Source organism: Elgaria multicarinata, chromosome 23 (genome assembly GCF_023053635.1).
Source record: "Elgaria multicarinata webbii isolate HBS135686 ecotype San Diego chromosome 23, rElgMul1.1.pri, whole genome shotgun sequence".
In the NCBI taxonomy this organism is placed as follows: Eukaryota; Metazoa; Chordata; class Lepidosauria; order Squamata; family Anguidae; genus Elgaria; species Elgaria multicarinata.
The window spans coordinates 13,514,860-13,541,083 of NC_086193.1; the positions used below are offsets into that span (position 1 = coordinate 13,514,860).

A 26,224-nucleotide genomic window follows, 5' to 3' on the forward strand; every position below is an offset into this window, starting at 1 on the left:
AGTATTAGAAGAGGCGAAACAAGTCCCCCCAATGTTTCCAAATGACACGCCTTGGATGCCAACCAGAAAGCGAGGGAACGCGCGTCCCCCCCCCCCACCTGAATGCGGGGAAGTCCGGCATCTTTGCCGGCCCGTGGGGGAAGGAGGGACTTTGACCTGTGGGGAAAACTGCAGGAGCTGTTGAGGCCGACCAAGGTTTCTGTGGGCTGGGAAACAAAAGCTGTCTCCGAGGCTGGTTGGCTTCAATCAGCGGTGTTTGCATTCTGGTTTGGCAACAGTGATCCCGTCTCCTGGGACCCAAGGCCAGGAGGGAGCCGTCATGCTCGACGTGCGCCCCCTCCAGCAGCCTGCAGAGCGGCAAGACCCGAAACCTTATCGGCTCAGACCTTGGCCCGGCGGCTTTCTGCCTCCGGCGCGGCTCAGACGGTGCCGGGGGTCTGCCCGCAAGACCTTGGTGCCTCCGAGCGAGCCAAGGCCGGCAGCTGAGTCACGAGCCGCCGAAGAGGAAAAACAGGTTGCCTAGAGCAGGAAGAGGGCGGGCGCAGGCGGGCGGCCCGGCGGGCGGGCGGGCAGGCTTTAAAGCCCTTCCCTGCGCGCCCGGCACGTCTGCAGGCTCTGCGCCGCGTTTGGCCATGGGTCCCTGGCTCCTGTTCGCCGCTTGCGCCTTCTGGATGGGCCGCGTGGATGGCGGCACCGCCTGCAACTACCCACCGCAGCTCTGGTGCAGCTCCGCTGAGATCGCCCGGGCGTGCAAGGTGAGAGAGAGACACACAAACACAGAGAGGGAGAGAGACGGGAGGAAGGCGGCGGCGGCGGCAGCGGAGGGTGTGCCGAGGTGCTGCCAGCAGGGCCCGGTCTCTGGTGGCTTGGACACCGCTTGAGATTGCTTGGGGGCCATTGGGAAATCCGGGGAGGCGCCTGGGAAGTTGTTCACCACAGCTGACGAGCCAGAATTGGCCTCCTTTGGCCTGACCCCGCACAACCCCAGAGCAGCCTCTTGAGGGGACACCGGTGGCGCCCCCGAGTCTAGTGGCGGGAGGCACAGGGAGAAGCCCACGAAAGCCCTGCTTGGACCCTGTTCGGACGACACGCTAAGCCACGGCGCCCAGGCGTTTTGAGGGGTGGCGTGTCACGCGAACCCTTCCTGGCCCAGGTGGCCGCGTAACCATGGTTCAAACACGCTCACGACCCATTGGCTGCTGGAGGGTTAGCGGCCTAACAGTGGCTTAGCAGGTCGTCTGAAGAGGTTCCGTTGAAATGGGTGGGACTTTCGGTTAGGAGCATGAAACGGAGGCAGCTGGTGCAAGGCCCCGGGAAGAACAAACGCTGAGCAGCACAGCACTGCGCAGGATCTGACCATCAGCCGAGTGACCCTGGGGTGAAAGGGCAGCTAGAATGTGAGAGCACGGAAGAAATGATGACGAGACTGAGGCACGCAGCACCATAGAACTAGAACTGTAGGACAGGCAAGTTGCAAGAGCAGGTTCCTGTAGTGGCCAATGAATTGTTGAGCGAGATAAGGCTTTACAGGACTCCGGATTTTGCACCTGTTCCACCGCAGCGTCCCCAGAACCTCTCTGTAATTACACCGCGAGTGAGTTTGTGCCGGGGGAGAAAAGGTGAGGCAAGGCATAAATCGTTCCTCTGGCTGATTGTCCTCCCAGACGGATTGGCTCAAATCTCAGGCAAGTTTTTGGAAAGCTTTGGCGGTGGTGAGTTATTTTGAGGGATGCTCGGCCTCCTTTTGGCGCTGGTTGTGCCAGGCATGCAAAGCAACCAAGGAGGCTCTTGCCAAATGCACTCTAGCCCAGCCAGCCTGTTTGCAGCCTCCTCCTCCTCCTCCTCCTCCGTGGGGAAAGGCCCGTGGAAAGCACCACCAGAGCGGGAGAGAAATGGTGCCTGGCTGGACGCCCACGGCACTATCACTTCCCCACAGGAGGTGGCAGGAGGAAGCGGGGGGGGGGAGGGCAGGGGGGGTGCGGCACGGGACAAGAGCGGAGGTGGTTTTCTGTGTCCGTCCAGCCGTGCAATCGATTTTCCCCTGCTGCACTCTGTCCTCTGATCATTTTAGACTCTGGACTTTATTGCCTTAGGCAGCCGGGGTGGGTTGGTTGTTGGGGTGTGTGTGTGTCTCTCAGTCTTTCCCTCCTCTCTTGAATCAAACTGTCTGTGATTCAAAGTAGGGGGTCTCACACTTTCTTAGGGCGACCCTATGGAAAGGAGGACAAGGCTCCTGTATCTTTAATAGTTGCATAGAAACTGGACACGGAATAAGGGGCTGAAGTTACAGGAAGCCAGATTCCGGCTGGATATAAGGAAAAACTTCCTGACTGTTAGAGTTACCCAGGGAAGTCATGGGCTCTCCCACAGTGGAGGACTTCAGGAGGCAGCAGGACAGCCATCTGTCAGGGATGCTTTGAAGTGGATTCCTGCATTGAGCAGGGGGTTGGACTCAATGGCCTTAGAGGCCCCTTCCAACTCTACGATTCTATGATTCTATGAATTTCACCAGGAGTCATTTGTATGCATGCAGCACCTGGTGAAATTCCCTCTTCATCCTAACAGTTAAAGCTGCAGGAGCCCTGCCCAGTGACCAGATACAAAAGAGAGCAAGGCTTCTGCATAAAAAAGGGAATTTCAGCAGGGGTCATTTGTAAGCATGCAGCACCTGGGGAAATTCCCTCTAGTATAGCTAGCATGACTAGATGCAAAAGAGGGCAGGGCTCCTGCAGCTTTAACTGTTGGGATGAAGAGGGAATTTCACCAGGTGCTGCATGCATACAAATGACACCTGCTAGAATTCCCTTTTCTAGGCAACTGTTAAAGATACAGGAGCCTGGTCCTCCTTTCCATAGGGTCACCCTACCCACCTTGAGTGGGCTGGAAACGGTCATAAATGGGCCCTTGGGTGGCCAGTTAATCACCGAAAAAGAAAACGCATCACCAGAAGAAAAGGACGTCGATTTGTATTTCTCTCTATTTATTTAGGGTGCAAATCGACGCACATTAAGACAGGAAAAAGTCCCACAACTCCCAGCATAGGTGGGTGTGCCATGCTGGGGATTGTAGGCCTTTTTCTTCTTCTTGAGGGGTGGGGTTAATTCCTGATTCTTGCAAACCAAGATGGTTCCTTTACCTCTAAACGCTAGATGAGTTCAGGTGCGCAATTCTACTCCTTTAACCCCACCGTTAAAACAGGAGGAGTTGGTAGGTCTCCCTGGACAACCACGGCTCAATCCAACACTCAGGCCTCGTTCAGAAGACACTTTAAACCACGGCTTAACCCAAAAAGCCTTATTCACCGTGGTTAAAGCTGTGGTTTAAGGTCTCTTCTGAACGGGGCCTCAGACTGCTACACCACAATGGCTCTTTCGTACTGTAATACATGAAATTAAACGCAATGTTTTTATTTTCCCTCTGCGCTGGCTTGCCCTTGACTTCCTTCCTTTTTAAATTTGTATTTAGACTGACCACGTTCTGTTTTTAGCAGACCTGGGTTCCTTTTTTAATAAGTTGAGCAACTCTGTGCTGCCTCCGTGACGGTTCCGTGGCATTTACCACGGGGCCGTCACGAAGGCAATCGCGCAGCCTGTTTCTGGCTTCGGTCCACAATTGTACCATTGTTAAACTTGCATCTGGATGGGATAAATAAAACCTTAAAAGGCAGAATCAAAAATCAAAATGATCTTGATAGGTTAAAAAACTGGGCGGAAAATAACAGAATGACGTTTTTCAGAGACAAGTGCAAAGTTGTTCATTTTGGAAAGAGAAATTGCTTGCGTAGGCATGAGACAGAGGATACCTTGGTAATAGTATGTGTGAAAACTAGTATCTTGGGAGCTGGAATCAAACAGAAGCTGAATACGAGCCAAGAATGTGACGCAGCTGCAAAAAAGCCAAATGCAATTTTAGTTCCCATCAGTAGCAATATATTTTTAAAATCACGTGGCGTAATAGTTCCATCCTACTTGGCACTGGTCAGACATCACCTCGAAGGCTGTGTCCAGTTCTGGATGCCACAATTTTGGAAAGGTTTAAACAAACCGTAACAAGTTCAGACAGAAAACACGATTGGAGGACTAGAAACGAAGTCCTAAGAGGGTCTGGGTCTGAGTCTGCTTAGCCAGGAGAAGAGAAGACCGGGGGGGGGGGGGATGAGAGCACTTTCTCAGTCCCAAAAAGGTTTGTTGCCATGCAGAAGACAGACGCAACTTGTACTCCATCATCCAGGACTGCAGGACATGAAATAACGGGCTGAAGTTACCGACTGTGGTGGAATGTCAGGGGGAACTTCGAATGTCAGGGACCAGTCGGGCCACGGAACCACCTGCCCAGGGAGGCGGGGGCTCCACGGCCCCCTTCCAACTCTAGGATCCTGTGACCTGCCCCCAACCTCTTGTCCTCCAGATGTGTTGGACTGCAACACCCAGTGTTCCCAGCCAGTGTAGCCAATGGGCGTTGTAGTCCAACACGCGGGTTAAGGCAGGCCGCAGCACCCGTGATGCAAACGCTTCCCTGACGCGCACCCGGCTCTCTTGCAGGCAGAGAAGCACTGTGCCCTGCGGGCTGCTGCCCAGCCCCCGCGCAAGGCTGCCCCGGTCTCCATCAGCCTGTTCTACGAGAGCCTCTGCCCGGCCTGCCGCAGTTACCTGGTCCTGGAGCTCATTCCCACCTGGCTGATGCTGAACGACATCATGAACGTCACGCTGGTCCCCTACGGAAACGCCAGGGTTGGTCCGGGTAGGAGGGCAGATGGGGGGGACACGGGGTGGCAGCGCGGGAGTGACCTTTCCTGACACGGCACACACACCCTCTCCCCCTCGCAGGAGACGAAGGGGCCCACGAAATGGGAGTTTGACTGCCAGCACGGCGAAGACGAATGCTTGGGCAACATGATGGAGGTAGGGGCACAAGCCCAGAGCGCGTGGGGCTGCGGGGATGGGGGGGCTGGCTTTGGAAAGGTATCTGGGGCACAAGAGGAAGCCCAGCAACAACCGCTCATGAATGAACGGGTTAGATTAATCAGTCAAACATTTTTCGTGCGAATAGTAAGACTGGTTTTCGCCTTTTCCTGACCTTTTGCTCCCACTTGATGGGCGAGCACTGGTTTTGTTTTCATTGTATTTGGGAGAAAGAAAGGTTTTTTTAAACGCCGTTTTTTTTAAAAAAAAAAAAAAAACCTTTTTAATCAGTGATCCTAGAGAGGAGTGGTCTACATTGCAGAGGAGAGTCCTCTCTTTTGGATAGCCCTCTGTTGGAAGGGTGTCCCATCTTTGATGGGCCGTCCTGTTCAAGTTTAGTTTAAAGATACAACTTGGGTGGCCTACTTGTCAGAGGCCAGTCCTCTATTTTAAGTCATCATCTATTTAAAGGGCTGTCCAGCCCAAGTGTAATTTAAGGATAAAGAATCATAATATAGGGTGGCCGGGTGGCCTACATTTGGAGGTCTGGCAGAAGACACTCCTCTGTCAGCTCAAGGGGCCCCTTCTCTTGGTGGGCAGACTAGCTCAGGCTTAAATTCAAAGGACGGTAACGAGGAAGCAGGGGCCTCGTAGACGTCCGCCCACAGTTAGCGGCACCCGGACGGCAGACTGAGCAGCCACCCACGGGGGCCACCTGGCCAGAGGTCTTTGGGTTTCTAGTTAAATCGCCGTTGCCATTTCTAAATTTGCACCTGGGCCTATACAATTTTGCATATGCCAAGGGGCGCCCTCTTTTCTGGTGGGGCATTTCCTCTTTCTCGGCGAGGCGTCAGTGGCCACCTTCCCGGCCCTAATGCTTGACGCTTGTCTCCCTAGACCTGCATCCTCCACCTCCTGCCGGACCCGCTGTTTCACATGCTGACCATCTTCTGCCTGGAGTCTAGCATCTACGTCTCCCGGAACCTACAAACGGTGTGTCCCCATTTGCGCCTCCCGTGCTCATCGGGGGCTGGGGGTGGGCTGCAGAGCCACAGGTCCCAAACTCCAATTGGAGGTTGGGGTCTGCCAGTTGGCCTGCCCGGGATCAAGCCCCACCCCGGCCAGTCACGAGAAGCTCAGCTGGGAGGGCTGGAACTGCCCCCCCTTCTCTCTCTGTCTCTGCCGGAACTGCCCAGGGGGCTTGAACCTCAGACCCAAGGGCCCAACCCCGAAAGCACCACATCTCTTTTCCCCGCTCGCCAATCACTGGGAGGATGTCAAGCGTATCCATGAGTTCCCCACCCCCATTCTAAAAGCTGGAAATGCCTCCCCCAAAGCCTTCGTTCCGGGCGGGAAGGGCTTCAAGCTAAAATAGGCGGTTGAGATATATAGATATATATATTGCCCCCTCCCACGTTGGAACGCAGCCCCCAAGCTTCAGGTGGTAGAACATCCCCTCCCTCCGGTGCAGGATCCGCGGTCCGGGGGCAAAGTTTGCCTTCCCCGAGGCATGCCGGACGCCACCGTAGGCTGAAAGGCCTCCATCCCAACCTTGAACCGAGGGGGTGGCGTGACGCAGTTGGCTCTGCTCTTCCAGTGCATGAAACTGTACTTTCCTCACGTCCCTCTGGACAACATCACCAACTGTGTGAACGGAGAACTGGGCAACAAACTCATGCACCAGAATGCGCAGCTCACGGAGGGCCTGAAGCCGCCGCATGACTACGTGCCGTGGATCCTGGTCAATGGGGTAAGTGCTGGCTATGATCTACTACAATCTCAGCCCGATAAACCTTTGAGGTTGCCGGTCAAGTTGACCCACAGGAAGGCATCCTCTGGGCCCTCTTGCAACATTCTCTGGGTCCTTTGCAATTAAAAAAAGGTGCGCTTTGGGTTTTTGCAGAAAGCCCACCCGGGTTTCAGCCTCCTTACAGCCCTGAGTAGACCCAGTGACTCTCGTGCCAGCCCTGCCCTTGCGGCTGTTCCGGGGGAGAGAGACGCCCAGGAGCGCAAAGCAGCATTCCTTTGGGGCTTACAATGCAACCTGATACAGTTCTACTCAGAAGTAAGGCCCAGTGAGTGCAGTGGGGCTTACTCCTGGGTAAGCGGGGTATAGCAGGGCTGGGGGAAGCCAAGTCTGGCCTTCCTGGGGTCCCAATCCATCCCTCTCTCCCCCGGGGTGGTGCCAGACTATTTTGAACCCTAGGCAGGTAAGCGGCTTCCAGCCGGGCGTGCCGTTCCGAAGCCACCCCTCGCTCCAGCGTCCTAGCTTGGAAGCCGCTCCTGGCTTTGAAGCCAGGATGCCGGGGTTGGGGGGCTGGTGAGCGGCTTCGGAATGGCGCGCCCGGAAGCCGCCCGCTCAGAGCCACAGTGGAAGAGTGGCTTCCGGGTGCACCGTTCAGCGCCCCCTTACTTGGGCGCTCTAGGCCGCTGCCTGAGCTCCTTCTATGGCAGCACTGGACCTGCTCTCCCCAAACCACTGCTCGTTTCCCATCCCCCAGGCTTTGTGTAGCCCCCCCCCTTTCTAAAAGTCCGGACGTCCTCTCTGAAGGCTGAGTTATTGGCCGGAAGAGCGCCAAGCTAAAATGGGCCACTATGTTTTCTGGTTTGGGTTCTTCAGCCCTCGGGGTAAAAGAGAACCCTCACTCCTAGGGGGGTACCCTCCCTCCCTCCCTCCCCCCCCTCCCTCCCTCCCCCAACACCTTTATTAGAATTCAGAAATTCCACCCGACCCCGGGAAGACGCGTGTTTTAAGCAGGGGCCGTGGGGCGATGGGTTGTTTTTCTGCAGCCCCTCCGTCTTTTCATCCTTAATGGATTTTTCTTTTCCTGGTAAGAAAAGAGATGGAAAGCGAGAGCAAAAAATGGGCTCTGGAGAGGATCGTGCATCTGCTCCAGCGTCCTGTAAAATTCCGGGGAGCTGATACAACAAAAGTCTGGTCTGAAATCCCACCCGGATTCACAGTAGTGCTCAGGTCTTCCCGGGATGTTTCCCCAGAGAGCAAGAGGACTCACCCCCATGTCTGTTTCCTTTTCCTAGAAACACACCGAAGACCTGCAAAAACAAGCTCAAGAGAGCCTCTTCAAGCTGGTTTGCAGTTTGTATGAGGCAAGTCTCCCTCCTCGCTCTCATCCTGGTTCTGTTTACCCGGCACCCGGTCTGTTTGTTCTGGGTATTCTTGGGTCGTGAGGCCGTTCTCGTGGGTCAAGAGTCAGGGACAAACTAGACCCCTAGTTGTTCTCAGGAGACAGAGGCTTTTCTTAGCTGTATTCAGTGGTGACGTTAAATAATTTTAAACTCTGGGCTTAATGGTCTTACGAACACACACACGCATACCCCTTTAGATGGTTCCATGTATACTTCAGAATGTGAGGAGTCATCCTTGCGGCGTTTAGGGATCCACCTGCTCAAAAGCCCTGCCTGGACAGCACCACTGACTTAGGGTGACCCTATGGAAAGGAGGACCAGGCTCCTGTGTCTTTAAGAGTTGCATAGAAAAGGGAATTTCAGCCGGTGTCATTGGTAGGCATGCAGCACCTGGAGGAATCCCCTCTTCATCCCAACAGTTAAAGCTGCAGGAGCCCTGCCCTGTTTTGCATCTGGTCACGCTAGCTATACTAGAGGGAATTTCCCCAGGTGCTGCATGCTTACAAACGATACCCGCTGAAATTCTGTTTTCTATGCAACTGTTAGAAAATTAGGAGCCCAGTCCTCCTTTTTATATGGTCACCCTACACTGACTATACTGAATCCACCCTGTGGTTTTTGCAGTTGGGCACTTTCCCCCCATGGACTGGTGGACCGGTTTTCTAACTTTCCGAATTTTTGCACAAATTTAGTAATAGAAAAATGTGCATTTTTTTTTTAAAAAAAGGCAAAAATGCACAAAAATGCACATTTCCCCTGCGGATAAAGCATGAAAATATGCATTTGGGGGGGGGGGGTAATTTGCACATTTTTGCAAGTGTAATTTGCTGCAAGTGTGAATTTGCACAAATGCCAATTTGCGCAAATTCCAAAACTTTTTTCAAAAAACCAGATTCCGTCGATTAGCAGACAATGGAATGAAAAACTACAAATTGCAAACAGGACAGATGACATCCCTAGTTGTAATACAAATTATTTTGGGGCTGGTGGCTTCAGTCCTGAAAGGGCAATTCGGACACAGAGCTCTACCTAATTTGTACATAGGCTGGTTATCAAAGAACTAACCCAAAACTAGACACACACACACACACACACACACACACACACACTCAGGCTACAGCAGTGTAGCCTGTGACACCCCCTCAGTCACAGGTGCAGCAAACACACACACACACAAAGCAGAGATAAACTGCACCATTTTGTTGCAGCACCATTGTTGCAGCACCAAATGCCACAGAGGGGGGAAAGAGAGACGTGTGTGTGTTTGTCGTTCTAATAATTGCCTTCTTCTGTCCTTGCAGGGAGACCCAATTCTTCCCTGTCAGGATCCAAAGAGCCAAGCATCCCTCCCCCATTTCCCACGAGACACCTGCTTGAGAATGTAACTCCAGCCCACCCGGCACATTTGCATCCCAGTTTTGCCTCTTCTGCCTGTCCTCTGGATCTGCCCCAGCAGAGGACGGGGCCACGTCTTGAGGCAGATCCAAGGAAACCCTTCTGAGCCGTCGCCCGACGTGTTTCCTCGTCCTGTGGAACGTCTTCCCCAGGGTGCCGTCCCCGTCAGAGATGCAGCAAACGCCACGGGGCTCCCTCGGGGCTACAGCAGAGAAGCCAAAATCACCACCAGATGTTTGGGGAATGACCGTCATTCTCCTGGTGCTTCAGTTTGCTCGGTTTCTGTCCCTTGGGAGAAGGAGTTTACTTTTTTTTTTAAATAAAATAAAATAAAATAACGATCAGTACCAATTTTAAGACACACACACACACACACCACTGATTGAACCCCAAAATGGAAATTCTGCCTTCAGAAACAAAGATGGCTCGCTCGCTCTCTTTTTTGGGCCAACAGATCGTCTTCTTTTATTTGGGGAGGCTGGGAAAGTGTGTCCCGTATAGCTCAGGATGGTGAGGAAGCCAAGGTACGCGGCCCAGTTCATATGACCGCTTGCTGATGTACCCAGAGAGTCAAGAAGAGCTTAGCGCTGCCGATTCAGTCCACGAAAAGCTCCCTCTAACCCAGCGCCTGGTCTCCAACAGTGGACAGCCAGGGCAGATCTACACTAAGCAGGATATAACACTTTAAAACAGTTTGAAAACTGTATATGGCATGTGTCCTGGGCCCCAACAGTTGTCACTACTGTTATAAACTGTTTTAAAGTAGTAGTGTAGATCCTGCCCCAGATGCCCCAAAACAGAGGCCATGACACTTCCCCACCCCCTTGTCCCCAGTAGCAACTGGTTTCCAGACAGGCTGTTTCCAGACTCCTGTGTCACCGTTGTGGCTTATAGCTTTTCATGCCTTGATCCAGACAGGCCGTTCTTATAGAGAAGTGACCTATTTATTTATTGACTACATTTCCAGACTGCCCAGCAGCTGAAATGCTCTGGGGCAGTTCATAAAATAGAGGGTAATACCATCAAATGCAAAAAATATATATACCTAGAATCTAAAACCAAGTGAAAGAGACATGGGATGAAGCCAGCCATGAAGGACACAGCAGTTCAAAGCTTAGGTCAGAGGAGTCGGATTCCTTTCGGGGCAAAATCAGTTCCGGCGAAGCTCTCTGGGATGGGAACAGCACATCAGAGGAGCCCAAATACGCGTAGACGTTCGCCCAAAGCTCTTGCTGTCAGTAAACAAAGGCCTGGGAGAGGCAGTGCATTGGGGGAAAGGCTGCACAAAATCTGAGACAGCACCGAAAGATCCGTGGTTGGGGAAAGGGGCACATCTGAGGAAAATGTGGGGATTGACCCGTCCCGGTTGACAATCTGGCTGTCCTACCTCGGCGTCTGCAAAGAGAGAAGCACGTCGTCCCAGGGTGTTGGGAAAGTGGCTTTTTAAAAAGAAAGGGTAAGAACCTCAGAAGAGCCACATGGGATCAGACCAAGGGTCCATCTAGCCAAGCGTTCTGTTCACACAGAGGCCAACCAGCTGCCCACAAGCAAGACATGAATGCAACAGCACCCTCCCACCCATGTTCCCCAGAAACTAGTGCACACAGGCTGACTGCCTCAGATACTGGAGGGAGCACAGAGCCATCAGGACTAGTAGCCATGAATAGCTGCTGCCTCCTCCTCCTCCAGGGATTTATAAAGCCCCCTTTTAAAGCCCTCCAAATGGGTAGCCCTCACTACATCTTGTGGTACAGAGTTCCCTAATTTAACTGTTGTGTTCATGCGTGTGATGTAGCAGTTCTAGTGTTGGACTGGGATTCGGGAGACCTGAGTTCTAGTCCCCACATGGCCACGAAGCGCCCTGCGTGACTTTGGGTTGGTCCCCAACTCTCAGCTGAAACTCCCTGGCAGGGTTGTTTTGAGGGTAGAAGCGAGGAGGAGGAGGAGGAGGAGGAGGAAGAAGAAGAGGACCATGTAGCCACCTTGGGCTCCTAGAGGAAAGGCAGAATGTAAACAATAAACATGTGTCCATGCTGCACAGAGTTAAACCATGGAACTCACCGCCACAAGATGTCGTGACGGGCACCCATTTGGAGGGCTTTAAAAGGGGGCTGGATAAATCCCTGGAGGAGGAGAAGGCTATGAACAGCTACTAGCCCTGATGGCTCTGTGCTACCGCCAGTGTCCCAGGCAGTAAGCTTATGTGCACCAGTTGCCGGGGAACCCGGGTGGGAGGGTGCTGCTGCATTTGTGTCCTGCTTGTGGGTTTTCCCTGGATGACAGCTGAACTGGATGGACCCTTGGTTCTGAGTACATAAGAAACTCTTTTGAGTTTCTTATGTACTGGAGGGAGAGCTGAGCCATTGTTACCAAACCATGCAAACAAAAAGGGGTCACGCTTTACTAGCAGAGGCAGCTGTGGGGGGGGGGAACCGCCTCCCCCTTGGGGCTGACTCCATTACACACTGGTGTTCATTTCTCCGCCAGGGAGATGTTTCTTTTTTAAAACATCAACTGGCGTGGATGACCACGGCCGAGTTCCTCCTGTGTAATTCCTCTCGGCCGCCAGAAAGCGGCATCCGCATCCCTCGCTCCACACCTGCTGTGTAACTTCAGAGGCAGCCGCGTTGGGTCGGAGCGGCACCCAAGCAAGCCTACTACTACTACTACTACTACTACTACTACAACAACATTTATTTACCACCCAATAGCCGAAGCTCTCTGGGCGGTTTACAAAGGTTAAAAACAGTGAACGTTAAAAACAAATGTACAAAATTTTAAACCATAAAAAGCATAAATACAAACAAAATCAGGCAATATCCATAAGACAGTCTGAAAGATACTGTTGCTTTGCTATTGTTCTGCTAAATTTTTCAAGCCTAGATGGAGGGAGGGAGACGGACGCCTTTCCTCTCTCTGGACAACCATCTGCCGGGGATGCTTTAGGGTGGATTCCTGCATTGAGCAGGGGGTTGGACTCGACGGCCTTGTGGGCCCCTTCCAACTCTGCTATTCTATGATTCAATGATGAGGTGAACGCTCTGTGTGTTCTCTCGCCTCTCTGGGAATCAGTAATCCGCGGGTTCGTTGGCAAGAGCTGGAGTCCATGTAAACCTCCGGTTCATTTTGCAAGAGCATGCGGCCTGGTATTGTCAGCGCTGACTGGCAGTGAGACCTCACCGGGGGTTCAGGCAGGGGATTTTCCCCGAGCCTTACTTGGGAATGCTGCCGGTTATTGAACCCGAGACTTTCTGCGTGCACAGCAGGTGCTCTCCCACTGAGCCACGCTGCCGCCACCCCCACCCAGGCCCTGCAGACGGGTTCAGGGGCTGGGTGAAGGGACCACGTGGCTGTGACCTCACAGTTCTTATCCCCACGTTCCCAAACCACAGACTCAGCCACACGCGAAGTCTTTGACTTCCCAGATGCTGCGATTTTACCATGTCAGGAACAAATGGCAGCAAGCCAGTGCAGGGAGGGCCACGGGGGAGGTTCACGTTGGGTCACACCCGTGGCCAGGGGGCCTGCCTTGGCTTGGTGGGCTGGCCTTTCCTTTTGAACGGACATCAAAATCTACCCAAACCTTCATCAGCACACACCCGTGGTTTGGCTGCGGTTTTGTAAGCGGGGTGTAACTCATTTAAAGAATTGAAAACCGTATTGGTGTATCCGGTGTGTTCTGCCTGCACGGCGATAAGAGCATACAAAGAGCTCTCCCTGATCCAACCAACATAGGGTGGCCTGGTGTCCTACTGTACAGAGGACGGTCCTCTATTTCGGAGGGCTGGCAGAGGGTAGTCCTCTCTTTGAAGGTGTCCTCTCTTTGATGGGCCGTCCAGGCCAGGTCTGGCTTGACTTAGAGTGAGCAGGTGTCCTACTTTTATGGAGGGCAGTTCTCTATCTGACAGGCCATCCAGCCCAGGTCTGGCGGCAAGTCAACGACCCAGAAAAAGAGGAAGGGAAACGGAGGCCCCCAAAGTTTTAGGGAGAGGCCTGCAGTTCAAGGGCAGAGCTCTCACTGGCCAGCCTGCACAGGCCAGGAAGGGCTGTCGCTCAGGGCCAGAGCCCTTCCTTTGCAAGCAGAAGGTCTTGGGTTCAAGTTCAGGTAAGGCTACAACAGAACTCCGCCTGAAACTCTGGAGAGCGGCGGCTGCCGGTCAGTGCAGACAGCACTAGCCTAGATGGACCAAGCGAGGGCCTGGCTCCGTATAAAGTAGCTTCCCATGTTTTTCCTCTTCTGGGGCAAGGTGTAAGTGGCCACCGCCTCATGCCTTGTGCAGCGTACTCCGGCTTTTAGGAAAACTGATTGTCTTATGAGTATTGAGCGGGGGGGGGGAGCTGTTCCTTTCCTTTTGATGTCCACCCCCTCCATCGCAAGACTGCTAAGAATGTGGACCCATCGCACATGCCTCCTCCTCCTCCCCCCACCAGCCTTTTCCTCTGCAAAAGCCCCCCACCCCACCCCATGCCACCACCCCCCGACAGAAGCGGCGGCCCTTCGTGTGCTCCCTGTGACCCCCAGCAGGCGTTTCTGCATTTTTAGGCTAATGGAATCTTATTGGATTACCTTTGCCTCCCTTCCTGGGAGTAAGGGCCACTTTTTTTCAGAGATCCGGAAACTCACCCCCCCCCCCAAATGGTAAACAACCCCCCAGCTGAGCTGCAAGCGCCGGGCCATTAACGGAGCAGCCCAGCGGCAAAAGATCTGAGCATTAGTGCAGTGAACCGATTAAAGGCATTTCCAGTCATTATGTGAACATTTTTGCTCAATTCACATAAATCATCTCCTGGTTGTTTATTCCGCCGCATGGGGCTGTGCTGCGCCCTCCGCCCACCTCCTCTTTTTAATCAGATCCTTAAAGGGCAGAGAGGAGGAGGAGGAGGCGTTATCCCAAAGCTGAGTCTTATTGTCTTTGCATTTCCTCTTCCCCAATTATATTGTTCCAAGGCATTTCGTTCTTTGCGGCCCTTGAATTTTTGGGAGCTGGGAAGGGAAGTAAAACTCCGCCGTTCTTCTTTCTATCTCCCACAATTAACTTTTAAATGAATGTCCGTTTGGTAAATTCACGCTCGTCCCCTTCGGACGGTAATTGGGAAAGCCCAGGATGCTGGCAAATCTGCCTTAACAATGAATATTTCTTTGTGTAAGACACCATCCCCCCAAAAAACACATCTCTGAAGACTATTCAACTAACATTTCCCCCTCCTAGTTTATTTTGTTTTCTAAATACTTGCAGCATCGCTCCAGTCTCCGCTGGGGTTCTGTCCTAACAGGCCTGGATTTTAGAACGGACACATTCTGGAGACCTAAAAGGCATTTTAGGATCACACTTGAGATGGTACTTTTGTCTATTACATGGGTGGGGAAGTGTCAGTCCACAAAGCCTCCAGGATCTACACGGCTGCTTTATAATGGTTTTTCGTGGTTTTGACAACTGTTCAGGCCCAGGACACACACAATAGACCATTTTCGAAATGTTTTCAAAGCGTTCTATCCAGCCTGGTGTGGTTCTGGCCTCCTCTACTGAGCCACACATTTCCAGACGCTAGAAACGCGGCAAACAAATAAAGCTCCTAACGGGATCTTTGTCGCAATCACCGCTGGGCAGGGAAGGGGTGACCAGGGCCAGATCTACACCAAGATATTGCACTGTGAAAGTGGTATGAAACCAGTATATAAGAGGCAGGAGCCACATGACTGCTTTATAGTGGTATTGAAGTGCACTGACAACTGTTGGGGCCCATTGACACAGACCACTTTCATAGAATCATAGAATAGTAGAGTTGGAAGGGGCCTAAAAGGCCATCGAGTCCAACCCCCTGCTCGATGCAGGAATCCACCCTACAGCATCCCTGACAGATGGTTGTCCAGCTGCCTCTTGAAGGCCTCTAGTGTGGGAGAGCCCACAACCTCCCTAGGTAGCTGATTCCATTGTCACACTGCTCTAACAGTCAGGAAGTTTTTCCTGATGTCTAGCCGGAATCTGAAGCTACCCTGTTACCACAGCTTCTGAGGCCATTGCTTCCACAACAGCAGGGGGTTTGGGCGCGCACACGCGTGACCACCGTGCCGATTACAGTTGCTGATCTCCTGCAGGAAATCTGTGCTCAGCTGGGCGAAACAGACCCAGATGGAGAGCAAACGCATTCCGTGCGGCACCGGCCCGGCCTCATTAGGGTCTGTGTAAAGCTCAGCCCACCCCCGAGCGCAGGGGGATTTTGCAACTGTCAGATTTGTGAAGTCTGCAAACCGTGCAAATTCGGTGTGACATGCTCCATCCTCCCGTTCCCTCCCGGGTCCCGGCTCAGCCGTCCGGCCTGCTGCTCCACCTTCCGCAGCTGCACTGACTAGCTGCTAATTAAGTGTTTCCATTCCTTTGTAGCCCGGCTCACTGAATTAATCACCTCTGGCTGCTACGAGCCAAGATCCCGGGTAACGGAACCCTTTCTTCGCAAAGTGGCTCTGGATTTGAAAGCAAGGACGGGGTGCTCTGCACCAGGCCGGGTCTTCCCATTGCTTGCTGGGACCCTTCTCCAGCGTCTTCTGAACGGCACAGAACGGGAGGGCAATTCTGGCCGGGGACCGGGGCAGCAAATACGCAACCATCCACAATGGCCTGCCTTCGCCAATGCATTGCTTGCTGGGCCAAAGTTGCGCCGTTTCCTCTTGAGTATCTTGAACTAAGCGTTGGTTGTGGCAGAAGGGGCTAGACTGCCACAGCATGGGGGCTTTCATGCCCTAGAATCATAGAATAGCAGAGTTGGAAGGGGCCTATAAGGCCATCGAGTCCAACCCCCTGCTCAATGCAGGAATCCACCCTAAAGCATCCCTGACAGAGGGTTGTCCAGCTGCCCCGTGAAGGACTCTAGTGTGGGAGAGCCCACCACCTCCCTAGGTAACTGATTCCATTGTCGTACTGCTCTAACAGGCAGGAAGTTTTTCCTGATGTCCAGCCGGAATCTGGCTTCCTGTCACTTTAGCCCGTTATTCCGTGTCCTGCACTCTGGGAGGATTGAGAAGAGATCCTGGCCCTCCTCTGTCTGACAACCTTTTATGTATTTGAAGAGTGCTATCATGTCTCCCCTCAGTCTTCTCTTCTCCAGGCTAAACATGCCCAGTTCTTTCAGTCTCTCTTCAAAGGGCTTTGTTTCCAGACCCCTGATCATCCTGGTTGCCCTCCTCTGAACACGCTCCAGCTTGTCTGCGTCCTTCTTGAATTGTGGAGCCCAGAACTGGACGCAATACTCTAGATGAGGCCTAACCCTGCAGGAAGTTTGTTCTAGGTCACCATCTGGAATGGCATCACCCTGCTCTCCACGACAGGCTGTGTTGCAATTGCCAACAGGGCAAACTTCCCACAATACACGACCAGTTTTCAGAACTCAGACACAGAAGACCACAACCCTCACCGGCAGCTCTTCTCCATCAACCGCTCAGCGAAAGTGTCAACCCAGTTGTGAAAACGACAAATTAGGGAAGAGATTGAACCGCCACAGTCCCCATCCCCTCATACAAAGCTATGGCAGGACCACCCTGTGAATTCTTTGCATGGTCCTGGCCAACGCACCTCAAAAAGGACACTGTAGGGCTGTGGGAAAGGTGCCAGAAAGGGCCACGCAGGCAGCCACGGGGAAGGTGTCAGCAGCTGGGAAGCTTCAACTTAGGGGGAGACATGATGGATGCCGGAGAGTCAGGGGGGCCTGCTGAGTAGGGTAAGCCTGGGGACCCCCAAAGCCAGGACCTGGGATGGGCAGAGCCTCTCCTCTTGAGGAAGGCCCCTTTTTCTCCCAAAAGGCAGATCCTAGAGCCAACACTCTAAATTGTAGGCCGAAGTGAGGATTCACACTGAAGAACTTGATTTTTGTGAACCGCCCAGGGAGCTTCAGCTATTGGGCGGTAGAAAAATGCAACAAGTAAATAAATATATGTAAGGAGTATCAACGACGTCTAGGACTTCCTGGCCCGTTTGCCTGCTGGAATTACGGCACACATTGCCTCGGGCCGGACGGGATATCAGCTTTGGTAGGTGGGGACCGTGCTTCTTTTCACAAAGGAGGCCTCCCTCACAGCCTGGTTGACAGCGTTGGCACATCAGGGCGTTTGCCGCATTCTTGGGCAAGGCAGCAAGTGGCCGGGCTTCGATTACATGCTGGGAGCATCCCCCAAACGGCTCTGAAACATCTCTCTCTCTCCCCCACCCCATTTGAAGATGTCATTTTTCCAGCTGCAATTTCCACGAGGGAGAAATATTATTCTCCGCGTAGGGCCATGGAAATGTTTACACTCCATCTCCCATAGCAATGTGCTTGCTTTTGCCTGGGTTGAGTCTTATGCGTCTTGAGTTCTGCCTTCTTCATGCCAGAGGGAATGACAGGCCCCTTTTCCGGGGCCTGTACCGCCCCGGCCACCACACAAAATCTCCACAGCGTGGTCCGAGAAGAGTGCGGAGCACAAAGATGAGAGAACTCGCCCATTCTTACCTTTCACCCTATTTTTCCTTCAAGTTCTCTGTTTTTTCAAGTTCCTCATTCACACAATTGCACAAATTCCCATCAAATGCACGTTTTTACTTTTTAGCCTGGGGAAGCGGGGAATGCGTGTTTGGGGGATAGATTTTTGCGCAATTTTTTGACTGGGGGAAGAATGAAAGCGCCCATCCTGCAATGGCTGCCCACAGCTGACTCCGGTGCTGCTGAGGCCGCTGGGATACCTGATGGACCTGTTGGAGGAGTGTAGACTTCTGGAAGGCAGAAGGTGGTCAGGGAATGGTATGGGGGACCGAGCTATGGGCCGTGGTCCTATGGTCGTTCGGCGTGGTTCGGGCTAACCACAGCGCACCGTGGCTAGCCTAACCATCCTTCCCAAAGTGACACATGACCATGGCCGTGGCCAGTGGTGCCATTTGGGCTGAACTTTGAGGCCAGAAGGAACTTCCAAACTATACATCACATTTCGGAGGCCCTGAATCGCACAGCTGGTTTCTTCTGAACGTCTCTCCCACCGGTATGCCGGATCTAATTCTGCAGAGCTCCATGTCGGCGTGGGCTGCTCCACCCCAGTCCACTGCTAGGAACCGTCCCCAACCTTCACGTCCATTTCCCCATTTCCCACAGCTTGAGAGGACGCCTGAGTCTTTAAGAAGGGGGAATTCAATCCGCCGACATTTCTCCCCATCATTGTAGCGCTGTGATGGGGGAAGTAGCGCTCGGTGAACATTCATAACTGATCCACTTCTTTCTTCTAGGGTGGCCATGTGCCCTCTTTTACGAAGAATATTCCTCTATTTTAAGGGCTGCTAGAAATTGCTCTAGTCATATAAACAAGGGGGCACAACTGCACAGCCACGATGGAGTATGTGGAGCCTAGTATAAACACGCCCAAGGTCTTTTCAGTGGTGGCCTCTAGGCTCTGGAGTTGTGTTCCTCAGTAATCTCATTTAGCCCTGACTCCAGGTCTCAACGGCGTATAACGACAGTTCAGGGTTCTTGCCAGTGGGCTGATAGGAGCCTGCTCCCTCACCACACGCCTGACCATACCGGCCTAGCCTTCAGGAAAATGGTCAAGAACGTCCTGTTCATAGAATCATAGAATCATAGAATAGCAGAGTTGGAAGGGGCCTACAAGGCCATCCAGTCCAACCCCCTGCTCGATGCAGGAATCCACCCTAAAGCATCCCTTACAGATGGTTGTCCAGCTGCCTCTTGAAGGCCTCTAGGGTGGGAGAGCCCACAACCTCCCTAGGTAACTGATTCCACCGTCGCACTGCTCTAACAGTCAGGACGTTTTTCCTGATGTACAGCTGGAATCTGGCTTCCTTTAACTTGAGCCCGTTGTTCCATGTCCTGCACTATGGGAGGATCGAGAAGAGATCCTGGCCCTCCTCTGTGTGACAACCTTTTAAGTATTTGAAGAGTGCTATCATGTCTCCCCTCAATCTTCTCTTCTCCAGGCTTAACATGCCCAGTTCTTTCAGTCTCTCTTCATAGGTCTTTGTTTCCAGACCCCTGATCATCCTGGTTGCCCTCTTCTGAACACACTCCAGCTTGTCTGTATCCTTCTTGAATTGTGGAGCCCAGAACTAGACACAATACTCTAGATGAGGCCTAACCAGGGCCGAATAGAGAGGAACCAGTACCTCACATGATTTGGAAGCTATACTCCTATTAATGCAGCCCAAAATAGCATTTGCCTTTCTTGCAGCCATATCGCACTGTTGGCTCATATTCAGCTTGCAATCTACAACAATTCCAAGATCTTTCTCATTTGTAGTATTGCTGAGCCAAGTGTCCCCCATCTTGTAACTGTGCATTTGGTTTCTATTCCCTAAATGTAGAACTTGGCATTTATCCCTATTAAATTTCATTCTGTTGTTTTCAGCCCAGCACTCCAGCCTATCAAGATCACTTTGAAGTTTGTTTCTGTCTTCCAGGGTATTAGCTATCCCACCCAATTTTGTGTCATCTGCAAATTTGATCAGCGTTCCCTGCACCTCCTCGTCCAAATCATTAATAAAAATGTTGAAGAGCACTGGGCCCAGGACTGAGCCCTGCGGCACCCCACTCGTTGCCTCTCCCCAGTTTGAGAAGGTTCCATTGATAAGTACTCTTTGAGTCCGATTCTGTAGCCAACTGTTAATCCACCTAATAGTTGTTCCATCTAGCCCACTTTTAGCTAGTTTGTTAATCAGAATGTCATGTGGTACTTTGTCAAAAGCTTTGCTGAAATCAAGATATATGACGTCCACAGGATTCCCACAGTCCACAAGGGAGGTTATCCTATCAAAAAATGAGATCAAATTAGTCTGACAGGATTTGTTCCTGACAAATCCATGTGGCTTCTAGTAATCACTGCATTGATTTCAAGGTGTTTACAGATTGACTTCTTTATAATCTGCTCCAGAATTTTCCCAGGGATGGATGTCAGACTGACTGGTCTGTAGTTCCCAGGTTCCTCCTTTTTGCCCTTTTTGAAGATAGGGACAACGTTAGCCCTCCTCCAGTCGTCCAGCACCTCACCCGTCTTCCATGATTTTGCAAAGATAATAGACAAAGGTTCTGAGAGTTCTTCCGCTAGCTCCTTCATTACTCTGGGATGCAGTTCATCGGGCCCTGGAGATTTAAACTCATTCAAGGAAATTAGGTGTTCTTTGACCATTTGTTTATCAATCTCAAACTGCAATCCTGCCCCCCCAACTTCTGCTTCACTTTTTCCAGGGGGGTCATAGACCCGCTTTTGGGAGAAGACGGAGGCAAAGTAGAAATTGAGCACTTCAGCCTTTTCTTTGTCGTCTGTTATCAATTTGCCATCCTCATTAAGCAGTTGAACCACCATTTCTTTCCTCTGTCTTTTACTACTCACGTATCTGAAGAAAGCCTTTTTATTGCTTTTGGCATCCCTCGCTAATCTCAACTCATTCACAGCTTCAGCCTTCCTGATGCCATTTCAGCACTTCTGCGCCACCTGTCTGTACTCTTCTTTTGTAGCCTGGCCTTCCTTCCACTTCCTATATGCATCCCTTTTTGTTTTCAGGTCATCTCTAAGCTTTTTGTGGAGCCACATTGGTTTCAGATGCACTTTCAAGATGGTTTGATCCCCTCTTTGAACGGAGGGTTTGATTCTTGGTTCTTTTGCTGGCTCTGATTGCACGTGAGTTGGAGCAAGCGCTGGTCTCAAGAGGGCCCCTTGCTGATGTGAAGCTGGCAGGGTGTGTGCGTCTGTTCGGTGCCTGAATTAGAGGGGCGCCCCCTCCTTAAAATGGACACTTTGAGGTCCATGATGGAAGAAAAGCAGGATATGCGACGTAATAGCATTTTTTAAAAATAGACGTGTGTAGGAAAAGTGGGCTTGGGGTGAAGAATCACACCAAGAGGCAGCTGGACAACCATCTGTCGGGGATGCTTTAGGGTGGACTCCTGCATTGAGCAGGCGGTTGGACTAGATGGCCTTGTGGGCCCCTTCTAACTCTGCTATTCTATGATACTATGAATCGGCACGGCTGGGCATGGGCGAAGGGCCCAGATTCTAGCAGGGGTCCCATTGACCACAGCCCCCCCTTTTCCCTCATGCAACCTGCTTGCTCAACGGTCTCTTGCTCCAGCCCAGCGTGAGGAGCACAAGCAGGGGACGCCACTGCCAGCTTCTTCCCTGGCTGCCAAGGAAGCAAGTGGCAGCCATGATGAGGAAGAGGAGGAGGAGGAGGAAGAGCAGCGGGTGACCACAGCACTGAGGAAGTGGGCTCCCTGAGAAAGGGGGCCCATGGAGCGAACCTTGCTTCAGGACCCTCCGAAACCTGGAGGCGCAGCAAACTGGGCGTTCTCTGCATGAGTCAGTTGGCTTCAGGTCTGTGTGGCTGCACGATGAAGGAACCGAGCAGTTGCGTGATGGCGGAGAAAGACGTGAGAGAGAAGGCACTGAGCCCGGACCAAGCGTGAGAAGCTCAGGGCAGGCCTCCGCTGAAGAACTCAAGGCTCTGCCGCCGCTCGCTGGGAAGGATCCCCGCGCAGCAATTCTTTCGCATGAGCAAGGGGTGGGGTTGCGCACTGCTGCAAGAGCCGGGGGAATTCGAGCGGAGCAGCCCGCTGACTCCTGGCCTTCTTGGGTCTGCGCTAGCTGGTCTTCGCCGGGTGTTTTAATTTAGCGGGGTGTAGCTTGCGATTCTATATGAGAGCCATATGTTCCCCCCTTTCTTCTTTATTGCTGGGTGGGTAAAGTTACACACCAAACATCAGGCCATGCCGTGAGATCATCCCCGCCAGTCCAAAAGACCCGGAGAGGTTACGGATAACCTAATGCCTTCTAAATGTATACAAGTCCCAGAATAACTAATATTATCTCAGACAGGGGAGGGGATCCCAACAGACCCGGGGTCTTTGCTTTCCCCGTTTCATTTTGCCTCATCTGTGGGAACGCGGACTCCTCCAAGCAGGAAGGGGAGAACCCAGCCCCAGCCGTGGGTCTGAAGGGTCCAGGAGAGAGGAGGGCGCAGCGGGCGATGGCCTCACTCAGGCAGAATGCGCGCCCGCCCTGTGGGTTTGCGCCTCTTTCTTCTTCTCTTAAGACTGAGCTATTCGCCAATCAAGCGCGTAAATTGAATCCAGGCTTTTGGAAATGGGGTGGGTTGTGTGTGTTTTTGACATTCTGCGAAGTTTTCTGAATTTGGCATACTGCCATCCTGGGGCAGGGGGGTCGTGGAATGAGGCCGTGGCTTGGTCCTTCCCCAGCGGAGACTGCAAAAACAAAGTTTCCCATCTGTTTCTTCCCCTCCCTGTACCTGTACCTGAGATGCACTCACCAAGGGGCACCACCTATGGCGGAGGCACCTCTTATGTTGGCAAAATGAGGAACGTCATCACACGGGGGGGATGGGGACGCGTTTGCTTCCCGTCGCTTCTCCGCCCGCCCGTTTGTCCCTCATTACTTCCTCTTTCGAAAGAGGAAGTAAACAACGTGCCCCATTCAGCAGGCCGTTTTGATCACGCCGCTTCTCCTGCACACATTTTAAGTCGGACTTATTGGAGTGTTTTCTTGTTGCGCGAAGGCTAGAAGAGGCGGGGAGGCAGACGACGTTGTGCGAGGGACCGGTGAAAATCCGGGACCGCAAGTGTGCAACAAAACGCTCGTCCGACGGAGCTCAGAGTCACACCGGTGCAGCTGTGAGGACCCGCCAATGTCTCTGTCCAGTGGAAAAGGGGGACGGCGCGGGTGGAGCATGGGAGGACTGGAACGCAGCGAAGTCCTGGACTCCTTGAGATCCTGTTGCCAACCTCAACAACAGTACAACTTTGTGCCAACCGCAGAACGGGCAGCCAGTCCTGTGCTACGAAGGGTCACGCTGCTCTAAGACATTCCAGAGGAGTAGACGTGTTAGTCTACTCCAACAAAACGAAGGAGGGCCCGGCCCGCATGTAAGAACCACCCCGGGTTGGTCAGGGCCTTGTCCGGCTGCGCTGCCTCCTGCCCACTCGCTCGCCTTTTCCCTTAGCAAACAGCCCAGTCACACCTCATTCCTGGGCTGTCTGCTGCAAGGTCTGAGCCTGGAGCTCTGGGTTCCTAAGGGACAAACAACCCAGAGTTTTAACCTACGGCTTGTTGTTGGGTTAAACCTCTAGGTGGTTTCTCCCTCAACAGTCCACAGTACCGGGTCCGCACGTCACGCCGTTCCTGGGTTGTTTGCTAAACTGGATGCAAGGAGTCTTGTGGCGCCATTAAAGACTGACCCGGTTATTCTGGCCTAAGTTGCCTTGAAAAAGGCGGGCTTCTCCTCCCCCCATCCCACGGGTCTTGAGCCCTTGTCCCCACGTGCATTCTGCCTGCCAGCCCCAGGAGCGACTGGGGAGCTCCAGTTGTGCCATGAAGCAGGGCCCATGAGAGGGGGGTGCAGGGGGTACATCATTGTACCTGGGCCCAGGGTCAAAAAGGGGGCCCCAAAGGAGGGGAGCTGAGAATTTCCTGGGATCTCAGGAAATGTGTGCATATATTGTGTGAAGACTAGCGTTCACATTTTGTGTATGCCTACATAGTTTTATATATCATAATTCGTACAAATTATGAGACATTATTCATTAGACAAAAAACCCCTATGGTTTACAAAAACAACGTTAAGGTTGTACAATTTTCAACGGAGTACCAAAAAGCAGGGAAATTGGGAGTTAAGGCTCACAAGCCTCAACGCCACACCCTCCCTAAGGAGGCAGAAAGTGCCTGTGAAGTTCTTCTTCTCCCAAAGCAGATAAACCATGAGGACAGGATGGAGAATTGGGGATGATGCAGCGGTGAGTCCCAGATTGGATAACCTAGAGTCATAGAAGAGCGGCGTTGGAAGGGGCCCCTAAGGCCATCGAGTCCAACCCCCACCTCAAAGCATCCCTGACAGAGGGTTGTCTTGAAGGCCTCTCGTGTGGGAGAGCCTTTCCTCACGGAGAAGTCACCACAGGCTCAGGGCCCATCCGTGTATCCGTGACCTCGGGCTGCTTTCCTCCAGAGTTCCTCACTTTGCAAATGTTTAGGCGTCCCCCCTCAGCTCTTTGGTGGACTGGGGGGGGGGCTTCCATTTGGGGGGGGGGCTTCTTCTCCTCAGTTGGGCCTAGAGGGCAAAGAAGTCGGAGGCCCGGAGGACGCGGCTTTTGGACCTGGCAGGCTCCAGCTCGTGGCGCAAAGCCGTAGTAGCGGATGCAAACAAAATGACGAATGGCGAAAGGAAGAGGCCCCAGAGAAACTTTGTAGCCCCGGACAAAATGCCTCTCCGGGGCCCCCGCCGTCAAGGCCGGCTCCCCGCACGCGCCTTCCCCTTCCTCGAGCGCAGCGCCAGGGCCCCAGCCTCCCCACCCCCGGCCGGCCGGCGCCCATGTTCCCCGCGGCGGGCCCTTCTCGCCCCCCCCACCCCACCCGCAGGCTCTGCTCCAGATGTTGGAGGCTGCGCCGCCCGGCCAGGGGCTGCTGGGCTTTGCAGTGCGCCAGCGCGCGCGGGGCGCCTGGCAGCGGCGGCGGCGAGGGCCGGGCCGCCCCCACACAAAGGCGGGCCGGGGGGAGGAGCGCGAGGAGGCGGGAGGAGGAGGGCTGGGGAGGCGGGCGAGCGCGCGGGAGAGGCGGGGCCGCGCAGCCTGAGGCGAGGCAAGGCACCGGAGCCCCCGGGCCCGGCACAGTCGCCGCCGCCGCCGCCGCCGCCGCCGCCAGTGGGTCGCGTTGCCGGCGGAGCCCCGAGGCGCGCGGGACCGGCCGCGCGGCGCCTCCCGAGGGAACAAAGGGCCGCCCCGCCATGCCCGCCCGCGCCTGCTGCTGCTGCTGCTGGATCCTGGTGGGCTTGGGCGTCCTCTGCGGGGCCCGCAGCCCGCCCAGACCGTGAGTAGCCGGCGCCCCGCCGCAGCCCCCTCGCGCGCGCCGACTCCCCTCAGCAGGCGCAGCCCGCCGGGCTCCTGAGCATGGGCAGAGAGACAGCCCTCCGCCTCCGCTCTGGCTCAGGTGCAAAGGGGGCCCCAGCGCTGTCGGTAGGTGTAGCCCGCCGGGCTCCTGAGCATGTGCAGAGAGAGAGCCCTCCTCCGCTCTGGCTCGGGTACAAAGGGGTGCGCAACGCTTTCAGCAGGTGTAGCCCACCGGGCTCCTGAGCATGGGCAGAGAGAGAGCCCTCCTCCGCTCTGGCTCGGGCGCAAGGTGGGACCCAACGCTGTCGGCAGGTGTAGCCCGCCGGGCTCCTGAGCATGTGCAGAGAGAGCCCTCCTCCTCCGCTCGGGCGCAAGGCACCTCTCTCTTCAAAGGCAGGCCTGGCAGAGGTGGCCTTAAGGCGCTCCCTGACACGTCTGCCCCCCCCGCCCCCAAGTGTGTGTCATTCTCCGAGAGGAGGGGGATCGCAGGGGCCTCCTCGGCAGCGGCGGCCTTCTGCTGAGGCAGACCCCACAGGATCCCTCGAGCCAGGTCCTGCCAACACGGACCGGCAGCAGCTGTGGCTTTCCAGGGTTTCAGGCAGGAGTTCTTTCAAACCTCTCTGGAGATGCTGCCGGGTCTTGAACCCGGGACCTTCTTCGGGCAAAGCTGGGGGTTCCGTCGCGGAGCCCTTGGCCGCTTTCGCTGCAAAGTCCTGAGCAAAACGGACAGGAGGCGCGTGCGGAATTCTTGGCTCTGCACCCAATCGCTCACCTGGGTGGGATCAATCGCTCACCTGGGTGGAACCCCCAAATCAAGGGACCTCGTTTCCTTACCCTTTGAGGGGGATGATTGGATGGTTAAAAGGGCGTTAAAGGATCCAACACGAATCCGTGTTGTGACCTCAAGGCCTCCTTCCTAGGGA

General features: G+C 53.7%; 2 protein-coding genes across 3 annotated transcripts in view; both read left to right on the forward strand.

Annotated features, from left to right (window-relative positions):
• The first annotated feature begins 587 nt into the window (after positions 1-587).
• Positions 588-9,777, forward strand: IFI30 (IFI30 lysosomal thiol reductase). Of its 2 annotated transcripts, XM_063147398.1 has the most exons (8): positions 588-755; positions 4,542-4,730; positions 4,827-4,901; positions 5,799-5,894; positions 6,499-6,651; positions 7,941-8,013; positions 9,354-9,448; positions 9,533-9,777. In XM_063147398.1, exons 1-7 carry the CDS (start codon positions 633-635, stop codon positions 9,431-9,433), a joined length of 789 nt encoding a protein of 262 aa, XP_063003468.1. In that variant the 5' UTR covers positions 588-632; the 3' UTR covers positions 9,434-9,448; positions 9,533-9,777. The 2 variants fall into 2 exon arrangements, with proteins under 2 accessions (XP_063003468.1, XP_063003467.1); XM_063147397.1 differs by having other exon boundaries at positions 9,354-9,777.
• A 12,023-nt stretch (positions 9,778-21,800) lies between these two features.
• CPAMD8 (C3 and PZP like alpha-2-macroglobulin domain containing 8) overlaps positions 21,801-26,224 on the forward strand; it is a 41,412-nt gene continuing 36,988 nt past the window's right edge. Inside the window, exons 1-3 of the mRNA XM_063147368.1 lie at positions 21,801-21,871; positions 22,982-23,096; positions 24,893-25,281. Of these exons, the coding sequence (XP_063003438.1) occupies positions 21,801-21,871; positions 22,982-23,096; positions 24,893-25,281 (575 nt within the window). The remainder of the gene's footprint in view (positions 21,872-22,981; positions 23,097-24,892; positions 25,282-26,224) is intronic.

What these genes read in the sequence shown, in the direction of transcription:
- IFI30 (XM_063147397.1), top strand. Translation starts at nt 633, where the DNA reads ATGGGTCCCTGGCTCCTGTTCGCCGCTTGCGCCTTCTGGATGGGCCGC. An exon ending in TCTCCCGGAACCTACAAACG is followed by an intron (nt 5,895 to 6,498) that starts GTGTGTCCCCAT and finishes CTGCTCTTCCAG; the next exon opens with TGCATGAAACTGTACTTTCC. An exon ending in CGTGGATCCTGGTCAATGGG is followed by an intron (nt 6,652 to 7,940) that starts GTAAGTGCTGGC and finishes TCCTTTTCCTAG; the next exon opens with AAACACACCGAAGACCTGCA.